Genomic DNA, 21,163 nt, shown 5'->3' with positions numbered 1-21,163 from the left:
CTGGTATTAAGGCTAGGGAACTGGAACTTAGCACATCTAAGAAAACGGGCAATAACTTGTTTGTAAAAGGAAATGCTAATAAAAAAAATTATGTAGGGAATGCTGAACAATTTAATGGATTAGGGCAGAAGGGAAAAAAGAAAGACAAGAAGGGAAAATAAAAACAAACAAAATGAAAGTGTTACCACTGTGGGAAAGATGGACATATAAAGAAATATTGTTATAATTATTTGAGAAAACAGAAACAAGGGGGTAATGTAACTGTATCAGCTAGTAGTTCTAACTATTTAGCTGAGGTGCTTAATGTATCTATTTGTTTTGTTAAAAATGAATGGATTATGGACTCTGACTGTTCTTTTCATATGTGCTCTAATATTGACTGGTTTCATAACTTTAATAACAGCGAAAGTGGAATAGTTTACATAGGTAACAACTATTCATGTAGTGTTCAAGGTATAGGTGATATTACTCTTAAGTTGCATAACAACAAAGTAAGAACACTCACTGATGTAAGATATGTACCTGGTCTTAAAAGAAACTTGATTTCTCTTGGTACACTTGATGAGTTAGGATTTTCTTACAAAACTGAAAATGGTTCTATGAATGTTTTTAAAGGAGAAGATTTAATCCTAACACCGCAAAGAAAAATGGTTTATATGTTTTGAATGGTTGTTTTCATTCCTCTGTTAAATCAAACTCTGCATGTTATGTTAATACTGATAAGACAGAATTATGGCACTTGAGACTTGGTCACATGAGCCTGAAAGGTTTGCAGGCACTGTCAAACCAAGGATACCTTGGTTCAGTGTCTGTTGAGTCCCTCTATTTTTGTGAACCATGTGTGTTAGGCAAGCAACACAGGATGAGTTTCCATAAGAGAACTCATCTGGTGAAGGCATGCCTTGAGTACTTACATGTAGATCTGTGAGGACCTTCCTAGGTTTCCACCCATGGCGGTAACAGGTATTTTCTCTCTATTATAGAAGACTTTACTAGGAAGGTGTGGGTATTTCTACTAAAAACAAAAGATCAGACGTCAGAAAAATTCAAAACATGGAAGATCTTAGTAGAAAATCAAGCTAATAGGAAAATCAAAACTCTTAGAACAAATAATGGGTTAGAATTCTATAACAAAGAGTTTGATGAATATTGCAATTCCCAGGGTATATTTAGGCACAAAATTGTTAGAAACACACCCCAACAGAATGGGGTAGCAGAAAGAATGAACTGAACCCTCCTTGAAAAAGTGAGGTGCCTTTTGTTTACTTCTGGTATGCTTAAATCCTTCTGGGGAGAGGCATTGGCAACAGCTTCGCACCTAGTAAACCGAAGTCCTTCTACAACCCTTAATTTTAAATGCCCTAAAGAAATGTGGACCGAAAGAAAATTAAATTTAAAATACCTAAGAATTTTTTGTTGTTAAGCCTATGCTTACCAATCTGAAGGTAAGCTGGAACCTAGATCCATCGAGTGTGTATTTGTTGGGTATCAGGAAGGGACTAAAGGATATAGGCTATGGGAAAAGCAATCTAGGGGTGTTAAAATTATTATCAGCCGTGATGTTATATTTAATGAACCAGTTTTCCCTTGCAAATTATCTAAAACAGAAGAAACAACCCAACATAGTAACACAGATAATTTTATTAGCTTAAGAGGAACTCAAATTGAGGTGGAGCACCCAGCTATAAATGATAACCCACATGGTGCTCCAGTTATACCAGAACCTCAACTAGAAGGAGACCCTTCACCCATATCAAACTTAGACCAGACCTCTGATCATGGGGAACAAAATGATGAAACTGAGATTGAGATGGAGTAGTATGACTCTCCTCAGCATGATCTTGGTGATTACCAATGTAAGGCCCGCTTCCGAGTATTCCCGCTTAGCATAGGATACTCAAAAGAATGTCATTATAGAAATGATATAAAACAAAACTAAACTCAAATAACAACTCATTTCATTTATAACAGCGGAAATTAAACTAAGGTTCAATTACATTTCTAGTATCTCATAACCCTAGGCTCGATGGCCATATAAAATGATAAGAGGCTCAAATGCCACTGAACATAATAAATTCTCATCACTATAAACCTCACCAAATCACTAACTAGGATCTTTGAAATTATGACGCATCTCCGTACACTACTATCCCTAGCAATAGTCCTACTGGACTCGCCCCCAATAATAGTCCTACCTTTACCTGGAATGACAAAGAAGATCGAGTGAGCCACAAGGCTCAGCAAGTTCGAGAACAAAGAACAATAAATAGGATCCAAGAACATGATGACACCAAGAAGAGTAATCAAGGACTCCACAATTATGTACAAGATTCATAATTCCTGAACTTATCAATTCAACTTAATATATCATATCACCATGTATCACTATGCAAATGTGCATAAAATTTTAATGTCATTATCAATTCTCATAGGCTCGCAAGCCATCAATCAATACATGCAAAAATGCATCATTTTATTATTAATATCAATTTTCCCGACTCTCAAGCCATAAATCGATGCATGCAAAAGTGTACAAGTTTCATAAAATCTCACAAATAAATATGGAGCCAACCTGCTGGGTTATGGCCACCTCGTCCCGCGCCAGGTGCTCTAGGGTACCCTTTCTCCCTCCGCGCAAAATAATAGGTGCACAAAACATATATATATGTAACATGTACATGTATGCATCATGTATGCATTTGCCAATCACATGTATTTAAATTCTTATTTCCGCGATGTTCATACTTTCAACATCACTTACCCATACCGGATATTTTTTCATCATCAGATAAATTCAACATATCTTACTTCATAATGTTTACCACATTCAAGATGTAATTTATGACACAGAATTGTTTGATGTAATTTATAACACGTGAATAATTTTTTAGAGATGCTATTTAATATTAAATCTCGATTCACCAGTTGAGGAGAATTATAAATTTAATAACTATTTTTCTCATCATATGATTGTTGTGATTTTATTTAACCAGTAATAGTATGCATTTACTTGCATTTGTGCTCATAGCTTAAATTCATGATTAGTCCCCATCCAATCAAAATGACCACACCACGCGAAATTGCTGGTCAAACATAAACTTGAAATTTTCTAAGGCGAAGGACCAATTAGAACATATTTTTGAAAATGTCTTTATTTTGAAAAACTAACTCCCGGTATTTTGATAACTAGCATTCATTGTTGTAAGAATGATTTTTAATGAATTTTTCAAGAAATGAAAACTATATATTTCGAGGGTGGTAAAATCGCAAATTCGTGGATTTGTACTAAAACTAAAATTCTATCTTTTTATTGTTATGGATTTTGATCTTTTTGATATTTTTATTGAATCCAAATGGGGGGTACTTTCTTATTTATATTTACGTATTAAAGTAAATGAAAAGTAAAATATAAATTAAAGAAAATGCAAATAGATAGGGTGTGAGCAGATAACTCCCATTCAAAAGCTTATGGGACGAGCTCAGGACGAGTTCACTGGCAAAGGCTTACGAAAAGAGCTCGAGAGAGCTTGCGGTCAAGGCTTATGCGACGAGCTCGAGGTCATGAGTGGCTAACGGAGAGAGAGCTCGAGGTTAGGAGGTGCACAAGAGTTCGCTGAATGAGCTCGCGGTCAAGGGGTTGGACAAGAACTCGCTGGGACGAGCTCGCGTCAAGAGCTCGAGGCTAGGCGCGCGGCAAGAGCTCGCGGCCAAGAGCTCACGATTAAGCTTATGGTCAGAGAGCATATAGATATGAGCTCGCGGAAAGGACAAGCGGAAAGAGCTCGAAACGAGCTCGCTGGAACATCAATGAAGCTGAACGTATATATATATATATATATAACTGGGTTTGTCGAACAAAGCAAGGGCATTCGAACGACTGTTTAAGCACGAGTATATGGTGGATTGGCTAAGCAGGGCATGGCTCGGGTAAGCTTTTCAAATCAGTGAGGGGTAATAGTTCGTTCCGCAAGTATGTATATATGTATTTATAAGTGAGTCTCATATATGGGCGAACAGTATATATATTTTCAGTTGAGCTTTTGTTGTTTGATGCGAGACCTCCGAATACTTCAATGAAATCATTCGAATGAGTGGCAGATGACTTAGCATTTTACATTCCGACATAGCACATACAACTATAAGGGGCATTTGGAATAGCGAGCTCATTTAGATGTGATATACACGTAGATATATATATATATACAGTTACCACTGCTTCTTTGGATAGAGATTGAGCAGAGGTTCTCATCCTCACTTAGCTATATAAAATGCCATTCACGAAGAAAGCTTGGGGTGAAAATAAACACCATTTCGAGACCGCAAGAAGACCCACAAAGAGATACATAAACATAGGTTGAACACAGTGAGCTAAAATGAATATAGTGAGCTATAATAAACACAATAATCGTAACAAAAGCAAGAAAATATAGGCTAGCTCACACAAGGATATAAAATGATGTATAAGAGAACTTGCATTGAAAATCAAAGGGGAGTGCAAGAAGAACTTGTCTGATAGCTTCGCTATGCAGAAAAATCCTCCCTTCCTGAAGCTATTATCAACCCAGACAAAAATACGAGCAACCAGGAGGGAAAAGAGAGATAAGAAGAAGAAGTCTCAGATGGGAAAGGAGAGTACGCACAAGAGAAAGGTCACTGATGCAAGTGCAGCACGAAGAGGGAAATGCACAGTCTGCACCTATAACTTGGTTGAAATGACCTGATTGCCCTTCACATTTACAATGGTCAAAAGGAAGACTAAGGTCACTATTGACATTTGCCAGCCAATTTAATTTATTATGATTTTCTTTTAAAGATTTCAAATTTCATTTCTCAATTGGGCTCAGCCCATGCCGTGGGCCATTCCATGGCCCAACTTGCTAACACAAAATAAATTTTCATTATCCAAACTCATTCATAATATAATTAAAATTCCAAACACATCTCAATGGCCTAATCTATTTGGACTTTCCCCACATTTTTGGATCCCATTTGAATAGGCTACAAAATTTTTATTTTCACTTACTCTTTATTCCAATAAACAAAGGAGAATATTTTCAACTCTCAATTAATTAAAGCAAAAATTTTTGAACCAAAAATAAAATACTCGAAAACGTCTAGACCCCCTAATGGGTCGTTACAACCAACTTACCCGAGATAGAAGCAGGAGGATTGTAAGACCTCCTGCTAGGTATGTTGTTTCAGACTTAGTATATTGTGCCTTGGTAGTAGGTGTTGAAATGAGGAGTAGTGAGCCTTCCTCTTATGAGGAGGCTGTCAGCTCTAAGGACAGTCAAAAATTGCAGCAAGCCATGGACGAAGAAATGGCCTCCTTGATGGCTAACAAAACTTGGATTCTTGTCCTCGTCCAGCAAATCAGAAGTTGATCCAGTGTAAGTGGCTGTTCAAATTAAAAGAAGGTATGTCTTCTAATGACCCTATTAGATATAAGGCAAGATTAGTAGCTAAGGGGTTTACTCAAAGGGAGGGAATAGACTATACATAAATTTTTTCTCCTGTGGTTAAATTCAAAACAATTCGCATGATGCTTGCAGTTGTTATTCAATTTGATTTAGAACTTGAACAGTTAGATGTTAAGACTGCATTTTTGCATGGTGATCTTTATTAACACATTTACGTGGTTTAACCTACTGGTTATGTTGTTTCAGATAAATCTGATCATGTCTATTTGTTGAAAAAATCCTTGTATGGCTTAAAACATACCCCAAGACAATGGTATAAAAAATTTGACAATTTTGTTCTAGGGGCTGGTTTTGTTAGAAGTCAATATGACAATTGCTTTTACTTTATACTCTCTGATATTCCTATTATCTACTATTGTATGTAGATGATATCCTACTAATTAGCAAGTCTAAGTCAAAGATTAAGGAGTTAAAATCAATGCTAAATGCAACCTTTGATATGAAAAACTTAGGCCTTACTAAGAAAATATTAGGAATGAAAATTGAGAGGAATAAAAGCAACAATAGCCTCAAAATTGATCAGCTTGATTATTTGGTAAAAGTTGTTCATAAATTTGGAATGCAAAATTGTACAACTGTTACAGTTCCCTTGGCTGGACATTTTATTTTATCTAAATCTCAATGTCCCACATCGAATTCTGAAATTGTAGAAATGGAAAATGTCCCTTATGCAAATGTAATTGGAACAATTATGTACTCAATAATAAGTATCAGGCCCGACCTTGCATATTCAATTTCCTTACTCAGTCGATTCATGTCAAATCCTGGGAAACTTCATTGGGATGCTTTAAAACATTTGCTTAGGTACATAAATGGTTCTGTATGTATTGGTTTAAATTTTAAGAAAATGTTTGATACACTTGATCTTGTTGGGTATGTTGACTCTGATTTTGTAGGGGATAGAGATTCCAAAAAATTCACCACTGCCTTTTATTTTACCTTGGATGGAAATTGTATCAGCTGGAAGTCTCAGCTGTAGCCACTTGTTGCCCTATCCTCTACTGAGGCGGAGTACGTGGCTGTAACTGATGCCTTCAAGGAAGCCATATGGTTTCAAGGTATTCTCAAGGAAATTCACTTGCTTCAAAGCAAATTGGTGGTTTTCTCGAATGGCCAAAGTGCCATCCACTTGTCCAAAAATTCGGTGTATCATGATCGAACCAAATATGTGGATGTGAAATATCATTATGTAAGGGAAATGATAGCCAAAGGAACTGTGGGTATCCAGAAAGTTTCAACAGCCAACAATCCTGCTGACATGAGCACCAAGGTATTGACTGCAACCAAGTTCAAGCATTGCTTGAATTTGCTGCATATTGATGATGGTTGATTCCTCAGCCATCTTGAGCAGTGAGGGTGAGAATTGTAGCATGTTGCACTCATATGTCAGATCTGGTTTCCCAGACATTTGATGCTTCAAGGTGGAGTTTGTTGTTTACTATGAAGCATCAAATGATGCCAAACAATTGGGGGGCCACTTAGCAACCGTGGGCTGCCCTTTGGGCACCCACTGGAGGGCCACTTTGGCAGCCACCTTTGGCCCAAACTCAAGCCCTTTTGCCTTTTGTCGGATAATTTGCTGCAGATCACTTTGCACGATGCCATCCGAGCCGTTGTTGTTGCCTTTATTCTCTTGCATCGCAGCCGTCCAGTTGCCTTATTTATCGCGCACCTCGAGATTGATGAGATGATCGGGGAAGACGAAGAAAAAGAGGGGGGTGGCCGAGAGTGTTCATTTTTAGGGTTTTATTCTCTCTCTCTCTGTAAATCCTTTGTACAGTCTTCGTCTTCATTTTTGTTTATATGTGTTCTCTGGTTCGTTTAAGGTAAGCTCTTAACCTGTATTAAATGGTTTTGAGCGTTTTGTTTGGGGAACCAGGGTTGTCCAGTTTGATCTTGTTTCTGTATGGGTGTAATCGGATTTATTCATATAGCGCAGTGAGCTCTTCTCACCAAAACTCAAGGGGACGTAGCCCCTATTTGGGGTGAACCACTATAAATCTCTTGCCTCATGTTACGTTTGTGTTTTTGATATTTGCTGTGTTTATATTTATACTCTCGACCATTTGAGGTGTATTCAGCAGTGTGTGATTTTTAGCTTGAGCAAGGATTTGCTATCTCTGTTTTTTATTTATAACACACAAGAACTTGCTGAAACTTAAAAGTTGGCTCTTTTGATCTCGGGGTTGGAAGTGCTAATTGAAATTAAATAAATGGAAATCACAAACCTGATGTCAAAGGAAAAAGAAACAAATTTCATCAAGTTCCATCAATATAGCAGGCAGAATATAAAGAAAAAAATAACAAATAAAGAAGAAGACGGGTGTAAACAGTGAAGAAACCAAAAAAAAATCAATAAAATATAAAGGAAAACCTAAAATGAAAGAAGCATAGCCGGAGGTAGTTCGCTTGCCTCCGGCGACACTGCCAGTGGAACGCAGGTCACTGGAGGTAGGCCCATGCGTCAGCAGCTTGTCAGCTCATGGACCATCTTCTGGCTTAAAACCTCTCGGAGATCAAAAAAAAAAAATGACTTAGGCACAAAAGGTGTGCATATGTGCCTCAGGCTGAGGCACGCACCTTAGTGCCCATGTGGGAGCCTCATGGGACATGTATCAAACCATTACCACTTTAATAATAGAGGAACTCGCTAAGCACATCTGAGAAGGGAGACGTTTGTGTATGTTACATGTAAATGACATTATTTTTGTTGGTGAAATTTAAGAAGACATATCAATGGCTTGTGATTGTTATTGATGTTGTGTGGGATATAATACATGAATACTAAGCTTGAGTTTGACAGAAACCATAGAATCCAAAGATTTCAAGCTTTAATAAATATGAAGAGCATCAATTGATATATTCAAGAAATATATAAAATTTAAAGTACATATGAAAAGACAAATTCATAAATAAAAAAAATCATATATGTACAAAACAACATGATTAACGATATTTATCATTTAAAAGAAAAAAAAAAGATATTTATGCTTGCATACTACCATATAAAGGGAAAAACATAATTTAGTGTCTTTCAAGATCAAAGAAAAGCTGGTTGGAAATACTCTTATATGGCATATGATATAATGGTCTCACAGATAATATCATGGACAGAGTTGCAAAATGTCTAATTTGAGATTCAAACTAGACATTGTCAGTGGTGGTGTCTTCTCAAATTTTGAAGGATATAATGAACTCATAAAAGATATGATCATGAATCTCTAATGGAATTAAAGCTTAACAAGTTGGAATTTTTGTTGGTGATGGTGATGGTGATGGTGCCCCCAAATTTTGAGGACCTGTTAATTAATTTACTTCTTATATTGCTACTGTAAAAAGTTAATTATATCATTTGTCCACTTACCCCACTACTCAATACCTGTGAGGGCAAAATGGCTAACTCAAACAGTAAAACTAAACCCATGCTTGGAAACTGATCCGTTTTACACACTATTTGGCATAGGATTTTTGCTTTCGAAATTACAGCTATTTGTTCGAGAGAAAAAATGATTAAATCACAGATAATATAATCAAAACTGTATTCAGCAAGTTGCAGGGAGTAAGAAATGCAGCAATTGTTTGGCATCACGGAAACCAAATAAAAGCTCAATCTGGATATGAACTTCGTTTTTCTCATGGATAATTTATCAAGATTAAGAGAATGAATGTCGTTAGTTTAAGCAAATCAAGATACCTTTCTCGCCGATATAGCCTCGTTTTCGCTGGCCTTTCTTGGTGGAGCATCCAATGCCGCAAATGGACTCAACGTTTTTAGCGGAAAACCCCTTCTCGTTGTTGAAGACCAGCAAGGTCGCTGGAGCTCCGGTCGCCGTAATGTCCCGCGAAGTTATCACGAATTCAAGTGACGGTTTTACCGCCTCCAAGTACTCGTTGTCCTCCGCATTCTGGTACAAATAATACACCAATATCAAATCAAATAGACCCCACTAATTTCTGTTAATTCCACCTCAGACCCTCAGAAATATCTCATATTCATGCTGGCCCCAATAATTTTGAAAACACGCCAAGAGTTCCTTCTAAGAAGTTTGAGTTGTACCCACAATCGACCCTTTCCAAAAGATTATTGAATCATTAATTAACAAAAAAGAATTAAAATATTTACTAAAAATATTTTATAAATACCCATTTCATGGCATCTTAAACTCAAAATAAAAAAAAAAAACCTAAATCATTTGTTTTAAATATTCAGTATTCAACAATAAAAATTAAAAATTGACTGCAATTTGTCAAAGACAAAATACATATTTTATCTCTTGTAGTTATATATTTTTTTATTTAGATATTTAAATTTTTTATTATTTTAATTATACCCCTAAATTATATAATTTTTTGTCAATTGCACTCCTAAGCACTCCTAAATCTTCTGTTATTTCAATTAGACTTTTAAATTATATTTAATTTATTATCCTTAGTAAATTTATGAAAGTATGTATTTGACTCAAAATTATATAATTTAATGATATAATTAAAATAATAAAAATTTTGAGTATCTAAACTAAAAAAAAAGTACAAATAAATGAGCTAAAATATGTATTTGGGCTGCTGCAAATGAACATTTTTTTTGGTTGCATGGTGCATATACAAATATACGTATATGTGTGTGTGTGTATATATATATGACCTGGATGAGCTCCATGAGGAAGTGGACGTCCTTGGTGTAGAGTTCAGCGGCGAGATAGTTGATGGCGTGATGCAGATACAGATTGGTGAGGTCGGGTTCGTTCCCCCCGATCTTGAACGTCTTCCTTCTGATCTCCTCTATGTGCTCTCTGGGTCTGGGACTGGGTGTCGCCATTTCCCTTTCTGGTCGATCCGATTACCCGCTGCAGTTCAGACTTCAGACTCCGGTCCGATCAGCACAGCAGCAGGTACGTTCAGGTTGCGTTCTAACTTCAAACTGCACTGCACTCTGGCTATTTGTACTCTCGTCCATGCGTACGGAGATGTCCGGGAAGACGATACATAATTACGGTTTTAACCCCTTGTCTATTTTGACAGAGTTAGGCTTTAAACCTCCTCCTCCATCATGAAATGCAATTCGATTATTATTGTGATTGTGTGTTCAGACTGTGTTGTATTTAATAAGTACATTTATTTAAATAATAATCACTATGTTAATAGGAGAAAAGCTTAGGCACCAAGCAAGTAGCATGAGAGCCAAAATACATATATAATTTGGTCTAAATTATTAGAATAAATTAGATTAGTTAGTTTAATTTGATTCGGTTTGATTTCCATTGAGTTTTTATATTTTAAAAAAAAATTAATTTGAAAGTTAAAAAAAATAATTTATTATTTAATTTATGTTTGTGATATAAAATAATCATAATCATAATAAAAATGGTAAATAATGTACATCATCTAGATATAAAAAAAATATATATTCAATATAAATGTAATATCACAACCATATGATGTCACTATATCATGATCTAATAATAACTTATTATGTTTTTTAATCTTAGATATAAAATAGTCGAAGTGGAAAAAATAATTTTAGAGAAGGTGAGAACTATGCATGGCAACTATTTGAGTGACCATTTTGTGAGTCTACGTAGACATTTAAATTTGATATTTTGTAATAATATTTTATATATTTATATTAATATGATATATAATATATGATATTAATGTAAAGTGTCATAAAAAAATGTTAAATTTTAATGTTTGGATAGCGATTATCAATGGTATAACCAATGCCACAGACCCAATGATGAGCATTCTTTATTCTTTTATTAGATAGCATTAGTTTTTCTTCTAAATCGCTTTTTCCTTAATATTTCAGAAAATTCTCCCCCAAACTCAGTGAAATTCTTCTCTTCACTTACTAAAATTTTATTATAAATTTCTTATATATATATATATATGTATATAGTTTATGGATCCTACAAAATATTAAGCGACAACCACAAATAATAACTAATTATTTATTTTATTTATATATTTTTAACGTAATAATTTTTTAACAGATAAAATTTTTAAAGAAACTAAATTATAATAGGATTAAAATTTTAATAATTATTATAAAATAAATTAAAATACAAACACGATCTCGCGTCCCAAGACTTGAGAGTGGGGAAAGAGGAAGGAAAGAGAGTGGAAAGCAAAAAAAAGAAGACAAAGGTTGGGGCAGGCAAAGACCAAAGAGTCGTCGCCTCGTCGCCCAAGTCCTCCTCCCCTTTCCAATATTCCAGCCCAAAAAGAACCGATGGTCCCTCGACACGTGGCAAAAACTGGTGCCTCCATTTAAAGGCTGCATTATATGATCTGATTACTTCTCCATTGGTTTCCTTAGCACCAAAGTTAGTGAAGATTTTTTTTAAATCAAAATAATTAAATTGAATCTGTTAAAATTATTTATTTAATTTGATTCAGGCATAGATAGATCGATTCTATTTGATTTGATTTTAAGTTAAGTAATTTTAATTATTCTGATTTAATTTGGTCTCCATATTAAAAAAATTAAAATAACTGAATTAATCATAAAAAATGACATCATTTTTTACTTTTCTCTTTTGATTTTTCTCTTTTTTTTAATTTTTTCATTCAATTCGATTTTTTTTATTTGTTGGTTTGTTTTGTTTGAGCATGTCTTTTGAACTTTTTATTTTTTTACTTACTATAATATATATATATTATTTAATTAAATAATTATGTTGGTATTGTAAAATAATCACAACTATAATCAAAATCAAATATTAAATAATGCACAACATCTAGATATAAAAAGAGAAATATGCAGCTCACAGCATATAGATCGAGTAGTCAGACAAATAATATATCAGTGTCAGTTCGATAGGTCGTCAGTTCGATACTCGTCTTACCCAATAAAATGAAATCTTACATCTATGATTTATCTCTCCTAACATAATTAAGAGTATGAATATTAGGAGTCGCACAAGAATAATTATTTCAAAAAAAAAAATATGTAATATAATTATAATATCACGATAATGTGATATCATCATATTATAATTTAATAATAATTTATTATGTTTTTTAATCTTAAATTTAAAATATTCGAAGTGAAAAAAATAATTTTAAAAAAGGTATGCATGACAACCATTTGATTGACCCTTTTGTAATTGTCGGTGTACGTTCATGCGTACGGAGATGCCCGGGAAGACGATACATAATTACGGTTTTAACCCCGTTCTCTATTTTGACAGGGATAGGCTTTAAACCTCCTCCATCATGAAATGCAATTCAATTATTGTGATTGTGTGTTCAGACCGTTATATTTGATAATTTAATTTTTCATCTTAGATCAATTAATTATTTAAAGTTATTCACTAGTAAAATCTAATTTAAAAAATTTATTTGTCAAAATCTACTCCTTTGTGAATTATATTCTCTTATTTATTGTAAGGTAAATTATATGAAATCATCGTGTACTTACGATCATATGTAATTTACCCCCTGTATTTTCGATTGTATAAAAAAAAACCCTTTCCACTTACGATCATATATAATTTGTTGTTATTTTACATAATTTTATATAATTTATTGGTTGATTAATGCAAAATTTTATATTTTTTGATATATTAAAATTATATATGTAGAATTATGTATTTTATATGTAGATTATTGTACAAAATTATGTAAAATAACAACAAATTATGACTAATTACAATATTTTGAAAGTGTAAATGGATTTTTTTGATACAATTAAAAGCACATGAGGGTAAGTTACACATGATTCTAAATACAGGAGAGTTTCATGTAATTTACCATTTATTCTATTATATGAGCAATCGTCACGTTTTGATATTTAAAATTTTGTCAATAAAATAATTATTTTAAAATACTTTTTATATTTTTTACTTAAAAATATAAAATTTTACCTCATCTTAATTTAAACACAAGACTTCTCAATTAAAATAAATTTAAGAACAATATTAAATCATCTTTATTTTAATTTTACCTTAAAAAAGTAAAAAAAAAAAGAGAAAAAGAAAAACACTAAACTAAAGTCACTCTCTGACTTGAATGTGCACAACTCGAATCACATCGCTCTCTTAATCAATTAAGTTATGTATCAAATGATTAATTTGTCACATCTTTGGCCACTTTTTACATATTAAAAAGAAATACTTATTTAAACAATAGTCACTATGTTAATAGGAAGCAAGTAGAATGAGAATCGAAAAGACATATGTAATTTGGTCTAAATTATTAAAATAAATTAGATATAAAAAAAATATTCAATGCAATTATTAACCATAATCAAAATGGTAAATGGTGCACAACATCTTGATGTAAAAAAAAATTAATATAATTATAATATCACGACAATACGATGTGATTATATCATGATTTAATAATAATTTATGATTTTTTTTATCTTAGATATAAAATAGTTGAAGTGAAAAAAATAATTTTAAAGAAGGTAAGGACTATGCATCGTGACCATTTGAGTGACCCAGTCTCTTAAGACACTTAAATTTGATATTTTTATTGATATTTTGTAATAATATTTTATATATTTATATTAATATGATACATAATATATATGACATCAATGTGGAGTATCATAAAAGAAGTTAAATTATAGTATTTAGGTAGCGACTATCAATAATATAACCTATGCCACAGATCTAATGATGAACATTTTTTTTTCTTCAATTAAAAAATGTTAATATTTCTTTTAAGTCGTTTTTCCATAATTTTTTAAAAATTTCTCCCTGAACTCAAAGAAATTTTCCTCAGCACCTACTAAATTTTATTGTAAATTTTTTATATATGTGAACTTATATATATATATATATTTATGGAACCTATAAAATATTAAACGATGACTATTAAGTAATAACTATTTATTTATTTTATTTTATATATTTATAATGTGATAATTTTTTTGATAGAGTCGGACGATGTTTTTAAAGGATCTAAATTATAATAGGATTAAAATTTTAATAATTATTATAAAATAAATTAAAATACAAACATTATCTTAGAGTGCGATTTTGTTCACCCCCTTTAACGGGGGGTGAACGTAACCCCTGTCAAATTAAAGGGGGCGAACATCAAATCGTTAGTTTTCTAGTAGGATTTTGAAATATTTATTTTAATTTGTTTTACGCGGTCAAGGATTTGTTTATCCACCCAAGACCTTCTCCCTCATTTTCTCTCTCTCCCTCTCTCCTTCCAGCTGTGGTTCTTCACCTCCGGGCCATGTCGTCCCCTCCACCACCGACGTGCGTCTCCTCCTGTCGTCATCGATCCTCACCAAAGCTTACGCCGAACTACGAGAAACAAAACTGCGGATGAAAAACATGAGAGAGCACGAACCGAAGCCCAATCTATCCCCGCCCAAGAAACAAGTCAAGTTCCAGGGCAGCTTTCCGGCGCCACCAAGCGGGCCGAAAGGGTCCTCCGTTCTGGCCCAGTCGGTCCCCGACTCTTCCGTGGCTCTGCGCAAGGAGAATAGGAAGCCGATGAACACGCTGCCGCGGATGATGGAAAAATCTCTGACGCCTCCAGCAACCTTGAAGAACGCGAAGTTGTACGCGAAAGCGGGAGGGAGTAAAGAATGGAAATTTTTTTCTTTCTCATTAATGGGTTATTTTGTTCTTCCTTTTGGTTTGATTTGATTTTCCAGAGATTTTTTGGGGATGTAAAGATTTCATTTGTGTTCGAAAATATAATACGGAAGTATTCTATACTTTTAGTTTCTGTGTTTGTATTGATTGCTAGATTTGCACAAGGATTGGAAATGCCTGAAGTTTCTTATTTTTCTTTAAATTTATGGGGTAGGCAGTGGACAACTTAGCATTGGTGACATCATTTTAATTTTTTTAGTAAAATAATAAGAAATCAAATTCAACAGGCAGCCACACGGCCCGCACCCAAATAATGAAGATGATGATTTCTTTGGAGTTAGACACAACAGGGAAGCAAATGATAGTTCAAGCCACGGATACCATCGTTCTTTTCTGCAAAAAGTATAGCTTCAACAAAGAACAAGGAGGAATATCCCCCTTCTAAGGTAAATGGTAAATAAGTCCACAATCTCCCCGAGTTTCAAAAAAACTTCTAACCTTGAGGTTTGTTAACAGTGATGGATGTTTAATAGTTGATGCCTAGCAAGTTCCACAAATTCATGATAAACTAGTGGAGTTCACTCTCATTATACCCAACCTCACATTATTAAAAACAAATTCAGTGAACAACTTTAGCTTAGCCTGTTTTGACATCCGAAAGAGCACTTTTTTTTTTACCAATAACCTAAACATTGATAAATTAATCAGTAGAGTTATTGCTTGATTAACAATCTCATCTGATCGATTGTAATTGGTTTTAATTTAGCCGATTTAAGTACTTCTATTCCCAGAAATATTAGAAGTTCATGCTGGAAGAAAAAAAAAAAAAACCAAGAATGCTCTTGAAAGGCACAAGCAGGAGGTGGAGGAGACGCGGTTAAGCACGATCGTTACTGGTGGAGGAGATGCCAGAGGACTGACGAACGGGCAGAGGTGGAAGAGATGCACGTCGGAGGTGGAGAACCGACCAACGCCCGAAGGTGAAGGAGACACGATGGGGAGAGAGAGTGGGTGGAGGAGACACGACGAACACGCTGTTGGAGGGGACGCCGGAGGACCTATGGCACTGCTACTAGTGAAGACCGATGACGGTAGGAGGAGATGATGTCAAAGGTAGAGATGGACAACACGCTGGAGACGGAGGACCATAGTGGAGAGAGAGAGAGAGAGAAAGAGAGTCAGTGAATGAGGAAGAAGGTCTTGGGTAAGTAGGCCGTGCAAAACAAATTAAAATAAATATTTCAAAATCGCATTGAAAAATTGACCATTGATGTTCATCCCCTTTAATTTGACGGGGATTACGTTCATCCCGTTAAAGGAGTGAACAAAATCACACTCATTATCTTACCTCCAAGACTTGAGAGTGGAAAAAGAGTAAGGGAAGAGAGTGGAAAGCAAAGGTGCGGGCAAAGACCAATTTTACCCTTTCCAATTTTTCAGCCCAAAAAGAACCGGTGGTCCCATGACACGTGGCAAAAATTGGTGCATCCAATTAAAGGCTGAATTGCGTCATCTGATTACTTCTTCGTTGGGTTTCCTTAGCTTGAAAGTTAAGTCTTGAAGTAGGGGAAAGATTTCGTTTAAATGGAAATAAATGAATTGAATAGATTAAAATTATTTGCTTAATTTGGTTGAACGTGTAAATCGGTTTGATTTGTTTTCATTTTTAAGTTTGATAATTTTAATTATTTTAGTTTAATTTAATTTTTTATTAAAAAAATTTAAAATAATCGAATTGATCAAAATATAAAAAAAAATGTATTTTTTTATCATTCCCCTTCACTTTTTATTTTTTCAGTTTATTTATTCGATTCGATTTTTTTTTTAATTTTTCGATTTGTTTGGTTTGAGCATCTATTTAGTCGATTCGGTTGAACTTTTTACATAAATTCAATCTATTCAGTTTAAACAATATTGATCGAATTTATTGACCTTCGGAATTTGTTGACTATGATTCGTTTCCCCCGCACTGATAATATAATCACGAAAGAAAAGAAGAGGAAATACACGAAGAAACTTTTACGTGGTTCGGCCCCATAACGATGCTTAGTCCACGATTGTTCTCTGATTATTCAAGTAGAGTAACAATATATTATTGCCCTTTTTCTTATAGTGATGTTATTGACCCTTTTTTTATAGAGTAGGGTGTTTACAATTTGATTGAATTCTAAATGTAGAAAGATTATGTTCCGTGGATGGCGTTTCCTTATCGTCTTGGAATTATCTGGAACGAACGCCGTGATTTTAGTGATTTGATTTGTTTCAGATAAGGTAGGTGAATATCGCCTCCGATTATTCCGCGGTCTCCTGTTATGCGAGCTGAACAGCTTGTTTAGCGAACTGAAAGCATCACTAAGAGCTCGCTTACTTCCACGATCTGACCTCGAGTTTTGGTGACATACTACTTTGTTGCGACGACCACGGCCTTAGGCCTATTGGGCTTTGGGTGTTTGGGCAGCTCGCTCGGTGGAGTTTAGTCCACCAGAAGTGGTCCAGAAAATACCCATAACAGAATTATTCACCCTTAAGCAGTAAATATAAAATAAGAAATTATGCCCTATCCTTTAAAGTTTGATTAAAAGACACAAATATTTTCCATTTTATTAAAAATGACATAAGTTTCTCCCAAGTTAATCAAATTGTGTAAATTAATTATGTGAGTCTTAATTTTCTCTTACCTTTCTCCCGCCTCTCTCTATATTTTAATTATTATAAAACTTATATATCTTCTAATACAAAAATATAACAAAAAGATGTATATTTTTAAATATAAATATAATCTTAAACTTAAACTTAAACTAAATGTGTATGTATCTATGTATTTATTTTTTTGTGAAAGCTCTAATAAGGGTTTTACTTAGAAATAGTATATGATCAGGTGTCGAGATTAAATTTATTATGGACATACAGACACACCTTGAAAATAACCAACACAACTACCCTTAAGTCGTGACTAAAAGTCAGACTTCGCTTGTAAGGCCTACTTTCGAGTATTCCCACTAGCATATGATATTCGAAAGAAGGTTATCACAGTGATAATATAAAACAAACCATATTAAAACAAACAACTCAGTTTATTATTAGCAACGGAAACTTAAGTAAGATTCAGTTACATCTTCAATACCTCATATGTAACGACCCGCTCCCACTTACGGGCGTCACTAGTAAATAATCGATCAGATTACTCACCCGACAACCACAACTGAAGGGTTGGACTATGTTTCAACAGGAAACGCCCTAGGTGGGAACTAGGCTTCGTCCTTCCCTTCGCTCCACTCAGGAATCGGTCCCAACTCAAATAAGAAAAATCCAGCGGACCAAGACTTGAAACCTGAGTGAGCTTCACCTCTCTTCAGCTTACCCCATAGCAAGCCAGAGGTGACCCAAGCACAAAGCTAGCATACAAACACTTCCCTGAGTATTGGAGATTTATGAGAACATACCTTGCTGATCTTGACTCGGTCCGAAACTTGGCTTTACCAACTATGCCATATTCAACAAGCAATCTCACAATCATCTATCACACTATGATGATTACAACAGTTAAATACATTTAAGCTCAATAACACAGACATTTACTCACAAGGGTATAGATACACCGCGCCCCCTGGCTACATACAAGCAATATTAAAAATACATAACTCGGGTAACTCAGCTAGTTGCCACAACGGCCTCTCGGCGCCATCCCTGCTTGCATCCGGACTTGCATCATCTACACATGAGGTAAAACCTCATGAGTCATGAAGACTCAGTAAGGGTGCAATGCATGTAAATATGAATATAATCAAGTTTATGTATGCCAAATGCATGCAAATGAGGCTAGGCCCACATATCCTCACAACCCACTAGGGTTTGAGGCATCAACCTATCAGCCTCTACCACACTAGTCCTCCATATGGCCATAGGTCCACTAGGTCTTGCATCACACAAGATATAACTACTACATGCCAATGCAACATAAAAACATTATCAAACACATTTACTAACTTGCAAGGCCACCTCCACATGGGGCCATCCCTTACCTGGCTCGAAGCCTCTTCTCTGCCTCGGCCCGAATTCCAGCCCGAACCTCTAGTTCCTCTAGGATCACCGCCTCCCCGGTCAAACCTAGATGCAAAACACACAAAACCTCAACTCCATTAACATCCGGCATTTAACCAATGCCCTCAACTACACCGCACATCGCCAAAATCATCCATCAACAAGATTTCAAATAACCCCAACACAGGGTTTAATCCAATAATTAATTATCCTACATTAACTCGCTTAATGTAAATAATTTGGGAAGAAATATTAATTTACCTCAGACAATTCGGAAATGAAATTCAGAAACGACCAGGCCGACGTTGCCTCCCGAGCTGCCGCTCGCGCCCAAAATTCCATCTTTTTGAGCTTTCGACAAGCTCTTCAAGCCCCAAACTAATTTCCAGAACTTTCCCTCATTTTTCTGGAATTTTCAGCTATTTTTCCCAATTTTCAGAATTTCATCATTTTCTTTTCTTTTATTTTTTTTCTTTTTATTTTCTTTCTTCATCCTTGGTTCTTCTTCCCAGCACGCCTGGCCCTGTTCATCTTCCTCCTTCTTCATGCGCAGCCTAGGCGCACAGCGCGCCTACCACCTCCGCTCGGCCTCCTCCGTCCATCGCGGTAGTTGCACCACCATCGGCCGACACAGCAAGCTCTGCAACCGCCGCCACCGGTCGACGCCATCGCGAGCAGCAACCAGTCGGCCTCCCGCGCGCACAGCAGCCGCTGCAACCGGCATGGCCGACCCTGCTCGCGCCTCCGACCGCTGCTTCAGGCCGCGGCTGCCTCCTCGCCGCTGCTGCATCGCCTACTTCAACCGCGAACATCGGCTTTGCTGGACCGCCATTGGAGCCTCTTCAAGCTCCCAGAACAGCTGCTTCAACCGTCGACCATGGCAGTTTCTGCCATGGCCGATCTTCACTCACCCTCACAACGCTCTCTCTCTTACTCTCTCGCGGTCTCCCTTTCTCTCGCGCGCGATGTCTCTCTCTCGGCCATGCTCTTCTTCGATCGCTCACAAAGCCTCGGCCATCACTCTCATTCTCCCTCACTCTCTCTGTTTTCAAATTTTCAGAGACAAAGGAAGCTTCCTCGAAGCTCCCTCATGCCCACTGCTCATATATATATAGTATGTACACATTACATATTTAACTCACTAATTCCCATAATTTCATTTAAAGAAAATATTCATTTCACTTGGGGATTCTAATAATTATACTTGGACCCTCCCAAGTTTTTAATTAATTACCCCAAAGTCACTAAAACATTAATTCTCCAAAATTAATGATTTGATTTTTACTCGATAAAGCCAATTTCGTCCCTGCGCCTGTACGAGACCTTACTTTGACCCGAAAACACTTAAGGGTTGCTTTACTCAGAAAATCGAACCACCCTTAGGGTCCCCTCAGCTCCCAGGAGGTCCCCTGCAACCATTCGGTATTAATACCCATTCAGGCTTATACAGGATTTTATTCCGAAAATCATTCCCGATCAGACCGCCACCAGCATCATCATCCTCATCTCGAGATGCTCATCAATCTCTTGCCCTCTTCCTTGGGCATCCAAGTCCCGAGGCACTCCCGGCCGCCAATTCGGCAATTTTCATTAATAAATTACTCGAATTTGACTTTTGACCTTCCCGGACCATCTGAGGCCCTGCCAAAATAGTCAAAACTTATTTATTTACAATACTATGTAATACCGGGTATTACATCATAAGTCTAAGCTCGAAGGCCGTACAAAATAAATAAGAGACTCTAGTGTGAATTAACAAAATAAAACTCATTTCATTACATGTCTCTCCAAAATGCTACTAAGGATCTTAAAGATAGGACACGTCTTCGTACACCACTATCCCTGGGCCTTAGTCCCACTGGACTTGCCCTCAATAACAACCTTTCTTTTACCTAGAATGGAAAAGAAGATCAAGTAAGCCATAAGACTCAGTAAGTTCGAGAAACAATAAATAATGTATAAGATCCAAGAACATGGTGATACCAAAAGGAGTAATTTAGGACTCAACAGTTATGTACAAGATTCATAGTTTATGAATTTATCAATTCAAATTTAAATATATCATGCCACCATGTACCA

General features: G+C 35.5%; 1 protein-coding gene across 4 annotated transcripts in view; it reads right to left on the bottom strand.

Moving 5' to 3' along the window:
- The window catches only part of LOC127790096 (uncharacterized), a 129,848-nt gene that overhangs the window by 63,771 nt on the left and 44,914 nt on the right, over nucleotides 1–21,163 (bottom strand). The window contains exons 1-2 of one of the 4 annotated variants that reach the window (XM_052319380.1): nucleotides 10,123–10,420; nucleotides 9,175–9,385 (exon numbers count right to left, since the gene is read on the bottom strand). In XM_052319380.1, coding sequence (XP_052175340.1) covers nucleotides 9,175–9,385; nucleotides 10,123–10,296 — 385 coding nt within the window. In that variant the 5' untranslated portion in view covers nucleotides 10,297–10,420. Of the gene's footprint in view, nucleotides 1–9,174; nucleotides 9,386–10,122; nucleotides 10,423–21,163 lie in introns of those variants that run through there. The other 3 variants (XM_052319382.1, XM_052319384.1, XM_052319381.1) reach the window with 3 other exon arrangements.

The sequence above is a fragment of the Diospyros lotus genome, chromosome 14 (assembly GCF_014633365.1).
Source record: "Diospyros lotus cultivar Yz01 chromosome 14, ASM1463336v1, whole genome shotgun sequence".
NCBI classification, from domain to species: domain Eukaryota; kingdom Viridiplantae; phylum Streptophyta; class Magnoliopsida; order Ericales; family Ebenaceae; genus Diospyros; species Diospyros lotus.
This window is presented reverse-complemented; position numbering and strand designations above follow the sequence as displayed.